At 46.6% G+C, this 16,594-nt stretch overlaps 1 protein-coding gene across 17 annotated transcripts in view; it reads right to left on the reverse strand.

The window, feature by feature from the left end:
- Positions 1–16,594, reverse strand: part of LOC135512358 (baculoviral IAP repeat-containing protein 6-like) — a 146,985-nt gene that overhangs the window by 57,679 nt on the left and 72,712 nt on the right. For 12 of the 17 annotated variants that reach the window (XM_064934321.1, XM_064934319.1, XM_064934331.1 and 9 more), the window contains 9 exons: positions 16,379–16,508; positions 14,248–14,379; positions 13,665–13,826; positions 12,952–13,125; positions 6,281–6,480; positions 5,378–5,449; positions 4,298–4,601; positions 2,241–2,458; positions 20–184 (listed from right to left, as the gene is read on the reverse strand). In XM_064934321.1, the coding sequence (XP_064790393.1) occupies positions 20–184; positions 2,241–2,458; positions 4,298–4,601; positions 5,378–5,449; positions 6,281–6,480; positions 12,952–13,125; positions 13,665–13,826; positions 14,248–14,379; positions 16,379–16,508 (1,557 nt within the window). The remainder of the gene's footprint in view (positions 1–19; positions 185–2,240; positions 2,459–4,297; positions 4,602–5,377; positions 5,450–6,280; positions 6,481–12,951; positions 13,126–13,664; positions 13,827–14,247; positions 14,380–16,378; positions 16,509–16,594) is intronic. The other 5 variants (XM_064934336.1, XM_064934335.1, XM_064934334.1 and 2 more) reach the window with 1 other exon arrangement.

Genomic DNA, 16,594 nt, shown 5'->3' on the forward strand with positions numbered 1-16,594 from the left:
TGGCGTAGGGGATTCTTACCTGCAGAAGACATGTGACGTGCTCCTCTTCCAGCCTCTGCTTGGTGAGGGCCTGCTCCACGTCCCAGCCTGAGGCAGTGGAGCCTGTACCGAACCCAGTGCCCTTGGCCCAGTACAGCTGCTGCTCCTCACTGGTGCCCCCTCCATGACCACTGGACACCGTTGGCTGGGGACAGACATAACCAGTGAAAAAGTCATCAGCACAACACAGGAAATCAGCAGGGGGAAAGTTCAGCCTACTGGTCCACTGTGATGACAACATAGGCCTGGACTACAGATGATAGCATTCCATAAGCTCATGAAACCAGCAAAAAATGTTAGCATAGCGAGAGCTAAGAACGTTTAGCCTTCTCGAGACTGCACCCTTTCTGACAGAGCGGCTTTGGTGATCATCAGGCGTGACGCGGCATGCAATAAAGGTCTATGGCAGGGGCTGACTGACAAGCGGCTAATGATGCTCTCTCCCAGCGCATCTTTAACGTCGCAGGAACGCTCCCAACGTGCACACAAGCATTACGGGAATGTTACCGGCTAAATGGAGCTGTACATGCACCTCTGCCAATAGAGATCACTGTCAAGTCTATCAGTCAAATGGGGCGCAGCGGAGACCATACAGCATTTACAATGTTTTTGTTTTTTAACAGTAGGTGGGATGAGGCCGCTGGGATTTTTGAACAGTTCACTGTATTTTCAAAGACAGCCATTGTGTGTGTTTTGTATATGGCCGAAGCAGGGCCCAGTCCTGACCCAGCAGTACAGGGGGGGGGGGTGAGGTATGCTCACATCATAAGAGGTTGGAGATGAATCACTGAGCCCTGGAACATCAAATCAGGGAAGAGGCTCACTTTCCCCGATAAAGAGGGATGGGTGTGTGTGTGTACTGACCGTCCGCCGGGCTCTGACCACAGTCTCATCTCCGGCCACATAACTGCCCGCCGCCTCGAGGACAGTCATTACCACTGTGTCATTACCACCGTGACAGGAATTTTGCCCCGCGCTCAATCTTTAAGCCCTGTCCTCAACTCTGACAACTCCATAAATCCACACTGGTGTGTGGACTGGAGCGCCCGCTGAGACAATCCACAGTGGGTTGTAGTGCTGTAATAGCCTAGCCTGCTATAGAACATGTCATCTACGGCGGTTTAGCTGAGTTTAGGCCTGTGTGTTGAGTTTCTCCTAGTCTCTGAGTCCCCAACAACCGGATGTTCTGGTTTTCAGGCTTAATGGAAAGAGCCTGTGATGCAAACTTCCGCTATTTGAAATTAAACAAGGTGACACTCCATCTCAACTCCCACCCTCCGCTGGATTGGTTGAACAGTGCAGAAGAGACCCTCCCGACAGTTATTTTTCTTCTAATCAAGACCAGTATAAAAAGGGCGGGGGGTCTAAGTTCAGGCGTTTCTTTTAAGCTTCTAGTGACCAAAATCAACACGGTGATCGATACAATTTGGTGGGTGAAATCTGGTCTTTGATCCGAGTCGTTAGTCATCTTTGAGACTCAGAGGTCCTAGTAAAGTCCAGAGTCCTTTGAAAGGCTTTGAGCAGGAGGTAAGTCTTGACGCCCAGCAGAAACATCAATAGAAGACGAATCACTCCATTTTATGGGCATGGCAGTCAGAGTCCATGATTCAATTCCTATTCATGATGTTCCCTTCTGCCTGGAGTTGGCAATAATACAAAGGACACGTCTGTTCAAAGCCAGACCTGCCTCTTAACATTCCCACTAAACAACTACCCAATTTATCAAATGCTCAGTGGCGATATGCATAAGAGCGCCGAGTAAAGCCCTGCCAGATAGAGTAATACATAACATGACTGATCCTCACCGCCCGTCTCTCACTGAGGGAAAGACAAAACGACGCATTTCTCCCTGGAGAGTGAGTACCTCTTTATTGTGTCAAGCCAAACGCACCGGAGGCAGTGTCTGAACACTAGACTGACGCACCACGTCAACCCAACCCAAAATAGGTTGACGCTGGCCTCGATCCATCATGAACACACAAGAGAACGCAAATGGACAGAACACATTTCCGCTGAGATATGTCCACATCCGGTGACATACGAGTATGTGTGTGTGTGAGCTGTGTTTTCATTCATGCTCTGTTGAGCGCGCGCGCACACACACACACACACACACACACACACACACACACACACACCACCAGGAGAGCAACAGAGAGTGTGGGTGTGTGTTCCGGACAAGTCCAGTGTCTGGGCCTCACCTCTGAGGAGTTGCCACTGGCATTGGGGACACGGGGCGCGTGGTGGCTGAGGGCTGACAAGCAGGCCAGGATGAGGTGGATGGCTCCTATCTCCAGGGCCATGCGACGCAGCAGCACGCCGTCGTCTGTGGTAAGAAGTGTCGTGCTGAACAGGGCCCGCAGCACATGAAAGGGCAGTGTGGGCAGCACATTGGCCGACGGAGACTGCAGGATGTGACCTAAGGGGAAGGTAGGGAGAGATACAGCCAATCAAGGAAGGGGAGAGAGACAGGGCGTTTCTCAATATGCATACTATCGTGCTCCACACACATGCTCTGAGTGCATTCTCCAATGACGTTCTCTTGGGTACGTTCTTGTGAGGACGAGAGCGTGGAGAACACATAAAACATTACATTTGAGAAGCACTCTCACTCCCCCTACTGTATTACCTCACGCTGCACCTCCCCATTCACTGAACCTTCTTCCAGCCAGGACAACGGCAACAATAAACAAAACAAGATATACACAAAGCAAACGTTTCACAACTACCAGCTAGATATGCAAATCGTAATAATGTAGCTAACTAGATAGTTCAACAGGCAAAAATGACAAAAAGAATATCATGCAAGATAGATGTCAACTCTTCATTGGTAGCGAGGTAACGATTCTTTGTGGCTATCTGGCTAGCTAACAGTAGTAGTAAAATATTGTAGTTTGGAAACATATGAGATGTCAATGGGCAACATTTCATTCCTTCGTCGGAGTGCTCAAATAATGGGTGCCATTGATTTCAAAGAAACCATTTAGTAGACATTTTGTAGGCAAATACGCAATGCATACTCATAATTAGTTAAAAATCACACGATGCACACCAATGTCATTGGAAACACTAATCTTACTCAATCTTTTTAACTGCAAAACACAGAAACGCAACATTCTCACATCTGTTGATGTTGGGGTGGTGCTGGAGATAAGGCTTTAGATTATGGGCTAAATACAAACAAACTATCAGTTTTTACGTGGGGGCATCATATTTCTTTGCATACATATTCCCTTGAAGTTGTATCGATGAGTGTTTCACAATATGTATAAACGGGAGTACGTAGTCGAGAAGAAACCTCCGACCCTCCCGTGCTCAGAGCAGAGTAGTACGCATTTTGAGAAACACCCAGTCAGTCAGAGAAGAGAATTGATAATATCACTGGATAAATGTGTGAGAGATGGTGAGAGAGATTACCACCAGAGAGGTGGAGGAATAATGGCCAGAAAGGATGGATACATCGATTTAGCACTTATGAGAATGAGGCCAGAGAAGATAACAGCCGACTAAATGGCAGGCTGACGGTGTGCTATGTGACCAGTGTCACTAAACAAGCTGGCAGCCTGCTGTCCATCAATCATAAAGGACTGTTATTTCAAGGACTAAAGAAGAAAAAAAAAACATTGGCAGGACAACATAGTTGATTTCAGGCCCTGAAGGAGAGAGAGGAACTAAATAGGCATCAATAATGAAGGCAGAGGTTGGCTGGGGAGGAGTTGTAATGTATGAGAGGGTAGGACTTGTCAATATTAAACAAGCCAGTGAGTCCTTCGGCTAAATTACCCACAGGGTCCGCAGACTGGTAGTCTCAAGGACTGCAGGGGAAGAGCCGCATCAGGGGGAACAAACGTGCCTCAATTGTAAATGGAGGGATTAAAATCTCTCTCTTTCCATCTCTTTCTCCCCGCTCTTGGGGCCGGCTGCTTTTAAAGGAGCCGATTTACATGCGTTGGCCACTTTATGACACTGATCGCTATGTATTCAGGGAATTATCGATTGGCTGGGTCCACAGCTTGGCAAGATCAACTGCCTGACAAAGTCAGTCTGAGCATTGGGGGGGGGGGGTTACCTGCTATAAGTAGGGCTGACAAGATTTGTCGCTAGGAAACCTGCAGCAGTCTCCTTTATTAGAAGCATAGGGACCTGGTCATCCTCAATGGTGTCCCCAAATACGGACACACTTAGAAAATCATCCATCGAAAGGGCCAGGAGTTTTCCTGTCCACGTCTAAAACTGTGTGAGGCGTCGTGTCACTTACTGCCCTCGCCGTCATCGGTGACCCCTAACACCAGGCGGAGCAGACACTGGGCATGCTTCCTCTCCTTCAGCAGCTCCTCAGCGTAGCCCGGCAGGCGCAGGAACAAACCGAAGGCCGCCAGCGAGTGGGCGGGGATGGGCGACATGGTCTGCACCGACGACTTGTTGATGGGCGGCGGCTCGGCGGCCATGGTCTCTGGCGCCTCGTACACGAGCTCGCCGGACTGCTCGATGGTGACCCACTCAAACTGGTCGCTGTCCTTGGGCTTCTCCTGCGTGGTGGAGGGCACCACCGGTGGACTCACCTGCACAGGACGAGCCAGGGTTAGAATGCGGTTAGAGGACAATGCTGACAGATGTGCTGACTCGGATGGGATCTGAAGGTCATGTGCTGTATTTGGGCAATGAGGGTAATAGGGGGCATATGGAACTAGAGAGCTGATATTCAGATCCATAGAGCTGCTGTGGGGGACTTGGCATAGAGCCCTGCAAATAAGATTTATTTTTTTCAAATGGTATCCACGAGTTCAACTGAATCTGGGGAAGTAGATCAAGGGTTTCATAGGCAAACACCGGACATATCCCTTTAAGATGAAGGCGAGTATCAGCAGCACTGCAGAGAAATACAGTTATTTTATGCATAGTTGTGATCAATATAATCAATTCAAACTCAGTTGCACTAAGAGTCAGAGTGGATGTCCAGGAACAGGCTGTGATGTAATTAAACAGCTTAAACACCAGTGGGTCAAAGGGCATCGACCTGGGCTGTTTGGCTAACCTATTAGAAAACACTACACAGAGTCAGTCCTGGGTAAACAGAAAACAGCATCACCTGCATCAATATCGATGCCTTAAGTTGACTTTGCTAATAGTCTTGCTCAGGGTGAGAGCGGAACTCTTCAATTATTCACAGCATTAAGAGCGTGCCCAGCAAACACTATCCAGTGAGAGAAAAGGGTTCAACTAAGGCAGAATGGATGCAATATCCTGTTGAGAAAGGGTTATGGTAAACCAACCAACGACCAGTCATGTATATGATTCATATCGATCACAATGCTAAGTACAAAACAAATAATCTCACTTGGTAGCCCTCGTGGGGCGTCTGCTTCAAACCACCAGTAGCTCTGGGAGACTGCCTGAATAATTCAATTTGCTGCAACAATTTGGAAGGGGGGAGAAAATAACAAAAAGAAAACAGATTTAGTACCTGGCAGCTCTCAGAATGCATTTCAGCTACTCACCTTGTCACTGTGTGCTCTCAATTACTGTTTAAGTATCCATTTACTTTCATTTAGGAGGCATGATGTAGCACCCGGGGGAGCGCAGAGGAGACAAAAACGAATTTAGACTGAATGGCAAACCCAGTGACTTGCCATGCCTCTCAATAAGCTGGGCCAACAGTAAAGACACGTCATTACTTTGGCAACCGCAGATCCGCATTGGAATGCTCTATATACACGAAAGGTAACTTTAATTTCTGAAAGGGAAATTCCATAATTTTTCATCATCTCCAGTACCACCCCTACATATGTGAACATGTTGCGTTTCCATGTTGTGTGGTAAAAATATAGAGGAAGATACGTGTTTCCAATGACAACCAATTTGTAGACAATGCATACTCATAATTGGTTTTTAAAAAATGAGCAAAAAAAAAAAAAATCACGATGCACACCAATGTCATCATTGGAAACACTAATCTTACTCCATCTTTGTTACGACAAAACATAGAAATGCGCAATTTTCACATCTGTTGATGTTGGGGTGGTGCTGGAAATCATGAATATGATATTGAACAATTTTGAAATGTCCCTTTAAATTTAAGGCTTTAGATTATGGGCTATATATAAAACACACTATCTAGAAACATGAGCTAAACATTGTAGGACAACAATGAAATAACTCCAATGAAGCAGGCTGTGAAAGGGTTATTTGACTGGTGGTGTTTGTGATATACGTATTAGAAGGGTATCTGTGGCGGTCTAACCTGTTGGATGACGTCTGGGTAGAGCATGGGTAGCCTCTCTGCAATCAGGGCCAGACCACCCATGCCTGCAAACACCTGCAGGGGAGACTGGATGGGGTTGGTCTCCAGCAGGGACTCATCGATGGCTGCATCAAGACAGTCGTCCCCAGGGGTCATGGGTTCGTCCTCTGGACAGCTACTCAGCATGTCACAGTGTTCCACTGGAGGAGGGAGAAGCAGAGGAGGGTTAGAGAAAAGACCAATTATTACTCTCGAAGGGTTTCTACTGGGACACTAGCTATGTTCTGTGACGTACGTTCTTCTGTGTGCTGCCCTCAACCAATCATGACAAGTAAAGAACGGGACGCCCTGCGGGAGGGAAATTGTTCACGTCGCAGGCACTTAATGAGAACTCATCCCTCATTCGAGGATCAAGAGAGAGTGGGAGAAACCAACAGAGCCATCACACTATTTATTAGTCAAGCAACCAAGGAGAGAGGGGGAGGAGAAGGGGGAAGAAACAGACAGCGGTTTCTCAGACATAAGGGAGCGGAGTGCCATTTCAATTTTTATATATGTGAATGCATAAACCCGCGAATGGTTATAGTTGGGAAACGGACGTGCTCTCCTGATGAAGTGCACACGGATTAAAACAGAATCAAGGACACAGGCTACTTGTCGCTGTTTGCGCGTCAGGAGGTGGCTCTGTAGACGGTAAAAAAAAATGATAAACTGGAACAGCGGGTGAAGGGTAAAAATAGCCCCCCATTATGGTTTTCATTCCGCGGTGCGGCTGGCCTGTTTTATGATGATATAAAAGCCCCAGTCGATTGATAGGTCATCTACCAAAAAAAGAAAAGCTGCACATCATCTCTCCTGGAGAAGAAAATAAAATAAATGATGAATTGCTCCAGTCTCTAAAGGGATTTTTCCCCGTCCCCCTCATGGTGAATTATAAAGTCACCGAGGTTGTGACTGATACGATTTGTAACAGGGTCCGTGCTCTCTAGACTTACAAAACAGGATTAGAAGGAACCGCTCGTCTTTCAGCGAGCCGCAAGGAGAGACCGGGCTACCCAGAGAATATCTAAACAGCATCAACCCAGTGAGCTGTTACATTTCAAATGCAACCGTGAAGGCACGGGGAAAAAGGTGATCGTTAGACTTCAGAGGAGCATATGAGATAAGATCAGCGAGAAAGAGGACAAATTGTGAACGACAAGGATTTTCACAATTCTGCTCAACAGCAAACATATTTCACAGAATGTTCCAGTACCTTTACTATGCAAGGCACATCCTATTAGGCTGAGATTTCTACATGATAAATCAGGAGGAGGTCTAGAGACCTAAAAATGGTTGGAGGGACAAACCCCATTTAAGGTCTGGCCTATTTGGGGAAGTTGAAGGCTATTAAGGGGGCTGGGGCTCGATCTCACCATGTACCCATCTTCAGTTCAGTGGAAGGCCGTTAGTGGGGCTGAAAGCCTCCGCGCTGGGTTTACAAGATTTCTCCATGTCTCCCCCTCCCTCTCACAGGACTGTTAGTGGGGGGTCACCTCTTCCCTCCACTGATTGGTTTCAATGGATCTCGAGACAGAAGATTCCGGAAAGATTTGTTTTGGGAAGAGATGGTATTGGAAGCTATCTGAGGAAATTTAAGGTTAGGTACGCAGTAAGTGTCGGCAGGCAGGCATTTTACTGTACATACAGTGTCTTAAGAAAGCATTCAGATCCCTTGACTTCTTCCACATTTTGTTAGGTTACAGTCTTATTATAAAATGGATTGAGGGGGGGGGGGAACAATCTACACAAAATACCCCATAATGAAAAAGCAAAAACATTTAAAAATGTTCGCTAATTTATTTAAAAAAAATATATGTATATCATATTTACATTAAGTATCCAGACCCTTTACTCAGTACTTTGTTGAACCACCTTTGGCAGCGATTACAGCTTTGTCTTCTTGGATATGACGCTACAAACTTGGCACACCTGTATTTGGGGAGTTTCTCCCATTCTTCTCTGCAGATCCTCTCAAGCTCTGTGAGGTGGGATGGGGAGCGTCCGTGCACAGCTACTTTCAGGTCTCTCCAGAGATGTCGATAGGGTTCAAGTCTGGGCCACTCAAGGACATTCAGAGACTTGTTCCAAAGCCATTCCTGTGTTGTCCTGGCTGTGTGCTTAGGGTCGTTGTCCTGTTGGAAGGTGAACCTTCACCCCAGTCTGAGGCCCTGAGCGCTCTGGGGCAGGTTTGTCGTCAAGCATTGCTCTGTACTGTCCTCCGTTCATCTTTGCCTCGATCCTGACTAGTCTCACAGTCCATGAAAAACATCCCCACAGCCGGATGCTGCCACCACTAAGTTGGGATGACGTAGGGATGATGCCATGTTTCCTCCAGACCTCACGCCTTGCATTTAGGCCAAAGAGTTCAATCTTTGTTTCAGACCAGAGAATCTTGTTTCTCATGGTCAAAGAGTCTTTAGGTGCTTTTTGGCAAACTCCAAGCGGGCTCTCATGTGCCTTTTGCTGGCTTCCGTCTGGCCACTCTACCATAAAGGCCTGATTGGTGGAGTGCTGCAGAGATGGTTGTCCTTCTGGAAGGTTTTCCCATCGCCACAGAGAAACTCTAGAGCCCTGTCAGAATGACCATCGGGTCTCTTTATCACCTCCCTGACCAAAACCCTCCTCCCCCGACTGCTTAGTTGGGCCGTGCGGCCAGCTCTAGGAAGATTCTTGGTGATTCCAAACTTCTTCCATTTAAAAAATGGAGGCCACTGTGTTCTTGTGGACCTTCAATGCTGCTGAAATGTTGTGGTACCCTTGCCCAGATCTGTGCCTTGACACAATCCTGTCTCGGAGCTCTACGGACAATTCCTTTGACCTCATGACTTGGTTTTTGCTCTGACATGCATTGTCAACTGTGGAACCTTATATAGACAGGTGTGTGCCTTTCTGAATCATGCCCTCATCAATTGAATTTACCACGGGTGGACTCCAATCAAGTTGTAGCGTCATCTCAAGGATGTTCAATGGAAACAGGATGCATCTGAACTCAATTTCGAGTCAAAGGATCTGAATGCTTACGTAAATAAGGTATGTTTATTTTTAATACATTTGCAAACATTTCTAAAAAAAGTTTTGCTTTGTCATTATGGGGTTTTGTGTGTAGATTGCTGAGGATTTTGGCAAATATTTTGAAAAAGGCTGTAACAAAACCAAAGTCAAGGGGTCTGAATAATTTCAGAAGGCATTGTAGCATAGTATATGGTTCAAAGCAGAAATGGGCTGAGGGCTTTCAAACACAACTGACGCCACAAATGTGCAGCAATACACAGGTTGAAAATGTGTATTATGCACTGCATTCCTTTTACATAAAGTGTTCCTTTACCCTAGACCAGAGAATATGCTGAATATACACCCTTCGGCAGGCTTCAGATCGTTTCTAATCTATACGCCTCAACTAATTATCTGAACTCCAGAGTGCACAGAGGTTAAACGAAAGCGGTTCAATGAAGACAATGATAGACCTAATCAGGTGGGTTAGTGTCTGGCTGAAGACAGTCTTGGTGAAATGGGTTTGGAGCTGGGCAGACTCATTAGCAGATAACACGCAGGTCACCGGCCTCCCATCTTGGGTAACCACTAACAGACCACTGTTCTAGTCGTGGGTTGGCTGAACTGATTGACAGTTGCCTTTTAAAATATCTCACCCAACAGGGGGATGGACAAGTCATCCAGTGGGACTGAGGTGAGGAAGAAGATGGTGCACTGCAGGTAGGAGTTGACGCTCTCCACTGCATGCAGAGTAGGTGGTGGCGGCTAGCGTTAGCAATTAGCCCCAGGGTGCCAGGGGCGGCATATAGGCTGTGAACTGCCAAAAAAATCTACTATCCACACTGACGGAAAGAGAGACAGGCTCTGGGCTTTGTAGCAGCGCTACCAAGCACGGGCTCTCTTCACAACAGAACCACCAGCCTGCAGCGAGAGAGAAAAAGGCACCAAGGTAGGTTTCGGTGTAAAGCAAACAATATCTTGCCACAGAGTTAGTGGAAACTACATTGACTTTAGCCCTGAATTGAGTGACTGGTATGGAATCACAGTTTTGTTTTGACTACACACACACTTGTAAGAGCAGACACCTATATTTGGATTCTTTTGTCAGCCATTAGTTCCGTTTTAATGCATTTAGTACAACATATGGTTGAGACTGCACCTAAAGACGGCTTTCGCATAGCCGTAGGCTACCAGTAAAAAAAAAAAAATCACTGGATTATTGAACCAGGCAACCAAACAATTGACTACGTTTGCACATTACTAGCGCTGACATCAAACTAAAACATCAACTGCTCTGGCTGGCTGTTATATCGTAATGCCCAAAATGTATCCTCCCCATGCTATCATGTGTGACCTGGTACTGACCGTCAAAGCAAGGAGAGGGGAGGCTAAATCTAGTAGCATCACCCCTAAAATCCTGCTCCAACGCAATCTTTAAAAAGGGTGACTAATAACATTTACCAGGTGAAACCATTACATGGAGCGTAGTGTTAGTATAAAATCTATATCAGACATGAATCTCATGTAGATGTTATAGTGACATTTACAGAGGACATGAATCTTATATAGATGTTATAGTGACATTTACAGATGACATGAATCTTACATATATGTTATAGTGACATTTACAGAGGACATGAATCTTGTATAAAAAGGTTTCCCTCAATGTTAATGGCTAAAACAGCTTTGGAAACAAGCAGGGCTTGAAAAGTAGAGGGTGGAATCTGATTGGGTGGTCAGGTTGCACTGGGAGCTTTCAAGCATCAGAGTTTTTCTTTCGAAGCAGGAATACCAGGTAACAGGTGATGCAAGGGGGACCAAAAAAACAAAGTTACATTCAAATGGGATTTGATGGAAAAAGACTGGCCTGTATTTACTGAAGTTGATGCACCCATGCCATTTTCAAGCCTCCATTCCCTCGTCCAAACTCATTTTTGTCATACAGCAAACATTTCCATCTTTCTCTTACAGTGAAGTCATTGAGGCCATGATGATCGTAAAATAATAGCTTTCCATCTTAAGTAAACCCTGGCCCAAGAGGCAGAGAAGGCGTACAAGCAGGGGTGCCAAACAAACGCAATATACGTTCAAATGCAAATGACTCAAAATCAAAATTGTGTAGAAATAAATGGACCTTCATTCATAGTTTGACTGTCCAGCTCCCAAATAATCACCACAATGAACGCTAAACAGCCAGGTAGCATAGAAAATTATAGATTTTTTTGACTGCACATCTTGACTGCAAGAAAATACACTGCTCAAAAAAATAAAGGGAACACTTAAACAACACAATGTAACTCCAAGTCAGGTGGCAACCACAGACCACTTCTCAGTTCCTATGCTTCCTTGCTGATGTTTTGGTCACTTTTGAATGCTGGCGGTGCTTTCACTCTAGTGGTAGCATGAGACGGTGTCTACAACCCACACAAGTGGCTCAGGTAGTGCAGCTCATCCAGGATGGCACATCAATGGGAGCTATGGCAAGAAGGCTTGCTGTGTCTGTCAGCGTAGTGTCCAGAGCATGGAGGCGCTACCAGGAGACAGGCCAGTACATCAGGAGACGTGGAGGAGGCCGTAGGAGGGCAACAACCCAGCAGCAGGACCGCTACCTCCGCCTTTGTGCAAGGAGGAGCAGGAGGAGCACTGCCAGAGCCCTGCAAAATGACCTCCAGCAGGCCACAAATGTGTCTGCTCAAACGGTCAGAAACAGATTCCATGAGGATGGTATGAGGGCCCGACGTCCACAGGTGTGGGTTGTGCTTACAGCCCAACACCATGCAGGACGTTTGGCATTTGCCAGAGAACACCAAGATTGGCACCAAGATTGACCATTCGCCACCTCATCAGGAGCATGCCCAGGCATTGTAGGGAAGTCATACAGGCACGTGGAGGCCACACGCACTCCAGAGCCTCATTTTGACTTGTTTTAAGGACATTAGATCAAAGTTGGATCAGCCTGTAGTGTGGTTTTCCACTTTAATTTTGAGTGTGACTCCAAATCCAGACCTCCATGGGTTGATAAATTTGATTTCCATTGATCATTTTTGTGTGATTTTGTTGTCAGCACATTCAACCATGTAAAGAAAAAAGTATTTAATAAGAATATTTCATTCATTCAGATCTAGGATGTGTTATTTTAGTGTTCCCTTTATTTTTTTGAGCAGTGTATATACAATTTGAAGCACGGCACTCCAGACCTCAAAGAATGCGTCCCCCGGTGCAAAATGAGTTGGACACCACTAGTGTACAGCGTCATTGTAGAACTGGATATACATTTGCTTCCTGAGCCCTATTACGCAACACAGTGAAGAAGAGCGGAGTGAGTATGAGTCTCCCACTGGCCCGCCCGTTCCAGAGACTGGTAATGGCACCATACGACATCTCAGGAGACAGAGGCCCAGCGCTCAGACAGAGAAATGGATGGCAGTGAAAGGGGAGAGCCATTAATCGCGCTGTGGAATGGGCTGTCAGGGGACGCGTGGAGAGAGACGTTCGAGGCTCACTTTACACACTAACTGCAGAGCAAGAAGAAAAATGACAGAAGCAGAGGGAGGTAGGAGGAGTGTGTGTGTGTGTGTGTGTGTTTATATGTCTGAACGCAAGCATGTGCTTGTATGTACGTGAATGCTATAAAATACCTTTCTCTGTGCGGAGCCGTTTGAACGAGTCCGTCTTTGAGAGGCCCGGGTCGGCGATGACCTTGGAGCCCAGCTTGACGGTCAAGTCGATAGACCGGTAGCCCTGGGGCAGCTTACGGTCATAAAGCAGGGTCAACAGCTGAGCCAGTGTCATCTCTGCCGGCAGGGGCTGACCTGAGGGGTGGGGGGGGGTGAGACAGTGTTCACAGTGAGGAACCAAAGCCTTGTGGTCACACTACCAGGCCCAGAGGGACAGGAAATACATGACGGCTATGTATCGTGAAAGCTTGTGACTTAGATAACAATGACAACATGTGAAGCCAAGACATCGTGGATGGAGTGCTGTTTTTGCTCATAGTACATCCGTGTCCTTGCAAACCCAGGTCTGATCATGTTTCTGCTCATCTTCCCAGAGTTTGGAAATACTTGGATCTGGTTGGCTGTGATTTTCAATATTGACACAATGTCTAAAAGTAACAACATTGAAAGTATCAAAAGTTAAATGAACATTTACCTGGACACCCCAGGGTCCCAGAAACACACACTGGCTCAATGAATTGACTGAGACGGAGGTCACAGCTTCATTAAGCAGGTCGGATCAATAGGCTTCCCTTGGCAGAGGGAGGTTCTGGAAGGAGGGGAGCTGACAACTGTGTGTGTGTGTGTGTGTGTGTGTGTGTGTGTGTGTGTGTGTGTGTGTGTGTGTACAGTACCTGGGAGCAGCTTGTGGTAGAGGTGGAAGACAGGCACGCTGAGCGTTTTGGAGGAGGGGTCCACACCTGAGGAGGATGTCAGCTTGTCGCTCATCACCCGGCCCCTCCGCGAAGGGGGACGAGGAGGGGTGGAAAGAGCTCTCTTCGACTGGGACTTCAAGCCTGGCAGAGAAACACACACCGGTTATTTTACCACATAAAATTGCACTTTTACATCCTAGGGAATGTGATTCTAGAGGTGTGCTTCTGTCTAATGCTTCTCATCTACCAAACACTTTCAATATTTCAAGAGAAATGGGATATTAAGCCATTTGTCCATTTACAAATAAATATATATATATATTCAAGGACTTATTTCCACATACAAAGAGACCAATCATTCCCTTTACATTTGGTGCAGGAGCTCAACATATGGCTGGAAGCCCAGCTACCAGCCAAACAATTCTTGCCCTTTAATTGGTGCAACAGGATAAATTAATTAATCTACTTCTGCTAAGCCATAATGATTGGCAGGTGTGGGAGGGAAGGGATGAGGTTGCCCACCACGATAAGCTGACAGATCGGAGAGAGCCAAAACGTGTACCTGAGGCCACGACAACGCTGTAGTTGTCCTGGAAACCACTGTCGGTCTTCATCTTCTCCTTCTCCTCTTGATTCTTCTTCTCCTTGTCCTCCTTCTGTTCGTTGATCAGCTTTGCTGTGATGCTGGGGGTGTCTGAATTAGGGATGGAGGGGAGAGACCGAGACGGCGCACATTAGAGCCACCCTTCGGTAACAAGTCACATGTGAAAGAGTAAATGGGGCGGCCTAGTGGTTAGAGCGTTGGACTAGTAACCGAAAGGTTGCAAGTTCGATTCCCCGAGCTGACAAGGTACAAATCTGTCGTTCTGACCCTGAACAGGCAGTTAACCCACTGTTCCTAGGCCGTCATTGAAAATAAGAATTTGTTCTTAACTGACTTGCCTAGTAAAATAAAGGTAAAATTAAAAATATATAATTAAAAATGCTAATTGTCATTATATGTACAGCCTCAGTGCACACAAGTATTGACATCAACCCTAATGAATGCACGAACTAGGCTACGCAATCAATGAGACGTTGGCCCATCTCAGTCCTCCATTCCCTGGGAGTTCAGATAAGATGGGCTAGATAGCAAATTATCTGCTATTAGCAATTCCAAGGGCCACTAACGCAGGCTCCTTTAAAAAGACCCCTGGCTAGCGCTAGCTGTATGTAGCGGTCTGGGCTGTATTATTAACTGAGCCTGCCCCTCCCTCACTGGGTAGAGCCTCATAACGACCTATGGTATCAGGCCTCCATCTGGTGTTCTCAAGGTCCCGGGAGGAGAACCACTTATCATAGCCACACAGCTAACCGTGCCATGCCCTCACAAAGCTGGAGCCCACCACCACACGCGCTTGACATTGACAACCAGATAATGCCTTAAATTTAACACCTCTCCCATCTGGGTTTATATGACTGTTTGATCATGTTTTGGGGGGGGGGGGGGGGCGTGTTTTTAAGAGGGCATTTCTAATCTAGAATGGACATAGGCTATTTGCTCCCTGAGATTATAGGTGCGAACATCGTCCCCCCCTAAGGAGAAGGGGACAGGCCGGGTTAGTTTAGATAGAGAGAGACTGGGCCTCAACGACTATTTTAGGAAATGTATGAGTTATTTAATAGAGCACAAGGAAACATTGGATTCAGTGCTTCTTACATAACTCTGGGACTCCTGGAAAAGGCCAACAAAATAAATACAAATAAATCAGTGCGTCAGCTCACGCAGGGCTATTTCAATCACAGAGTGGACCAGCCGGGTTAAAGACCGGAATGAGGGTGTGTGATTTAAGTGCCACTATGCTAGGCATGTGTACAGAGGTTAAGCGTACGTTTCGACTGATGTTCTCTCTAAAACGCAGTTGCCACCAGCTGATCAACTCCGTAGCCATTAATGAGAACGCTCATCTCCACCTGCTGGGAAAATAATATGGCGAGACGCTCTTCCATACTCACGCTAATGAGGAGATGTGAGTGGACCCAGCAGTCGCCTGAAAAGGTCAATGTTTATGCCCAGGGAGATTGTGTGTGTGTGTGTGTGTCCGACAATGTGCGAGGTGCTGACATGGTGCATTAACTTCAAATATGGCTGCCTTTTAAATAATTTAAGGACCCAGTGAGAGGGGATAAAATGCTTGAATGGCGATCGGCGTACGGAGAGCGGGTTTCCCCCGCCATTCAAATCCCGTGTGTCTGTGGCTGTCGGAGGAGGGGTTGTCTGAGTGGCAAGGGACACTCTGCTCCACTTTATCTGTGGGCCACATAATATTGAGGAGGTTGATGAGGCTACGAGGAAAAATATTTAAAGTAATTCCCCAGCAATGTTGCGTAACACACTTCACCTGCTGTTCATCACTAATCAAAGTTTACCGGTCACGTACACAGATTTGCAAGGTGTTTTCACAGGTGCAGTGAAATGCTTGTCAAATTAATGGACATAGCCTAAATGCTCACTGAGATTATAGGTGTGGACATCGTCCCCTTAAGGAGAAGGGAACAGGCCGGGTTAGTTTAGAGAGAGACTGGGCCCCAACGACTATTTTAGAAAATAGAGAGGAGTTGTTTAAAACAGCACAAAGAAAAATTGGATGCAGTGTGTCTCACATAACTCAGTTCCCAACAATAGTGACAGATGGGTAGGGGCAGTGACGTACCAGACACCCGGTCCAGGACTTCAGCCAGGGTGGTGGAGATGGGGAGGTGGAGAGTGCGGTACTTGTGCCCTGCTCCGTACATGGGGTGCTGGATCACATGGCTGGTAGCGTTGATGCGGCCCTTGTACAGCTGAAGACGGATGAGAAAGTATTAGGACAGACCAAGTACATAATACCACCAATGTTATGAATGAGCATGACTACGAGAGAGTGAAA

The sequence above is a fragment of the Oncorhynchus masou genome, chromosome 24, assembly GCF_036934945.1.
Source record: "Oncorhynchus masou masou isolate Uvic2021 chromosome 24, UVic_Omas_1.1, whole genome shotgun sequence".
Lineage (NCBI taxonomy): Eukaryota > Metazoa > Chordata > Actinopteri > Salmoniformes > Salmonidae > Oncorhynchus > Oncorhynchus masou.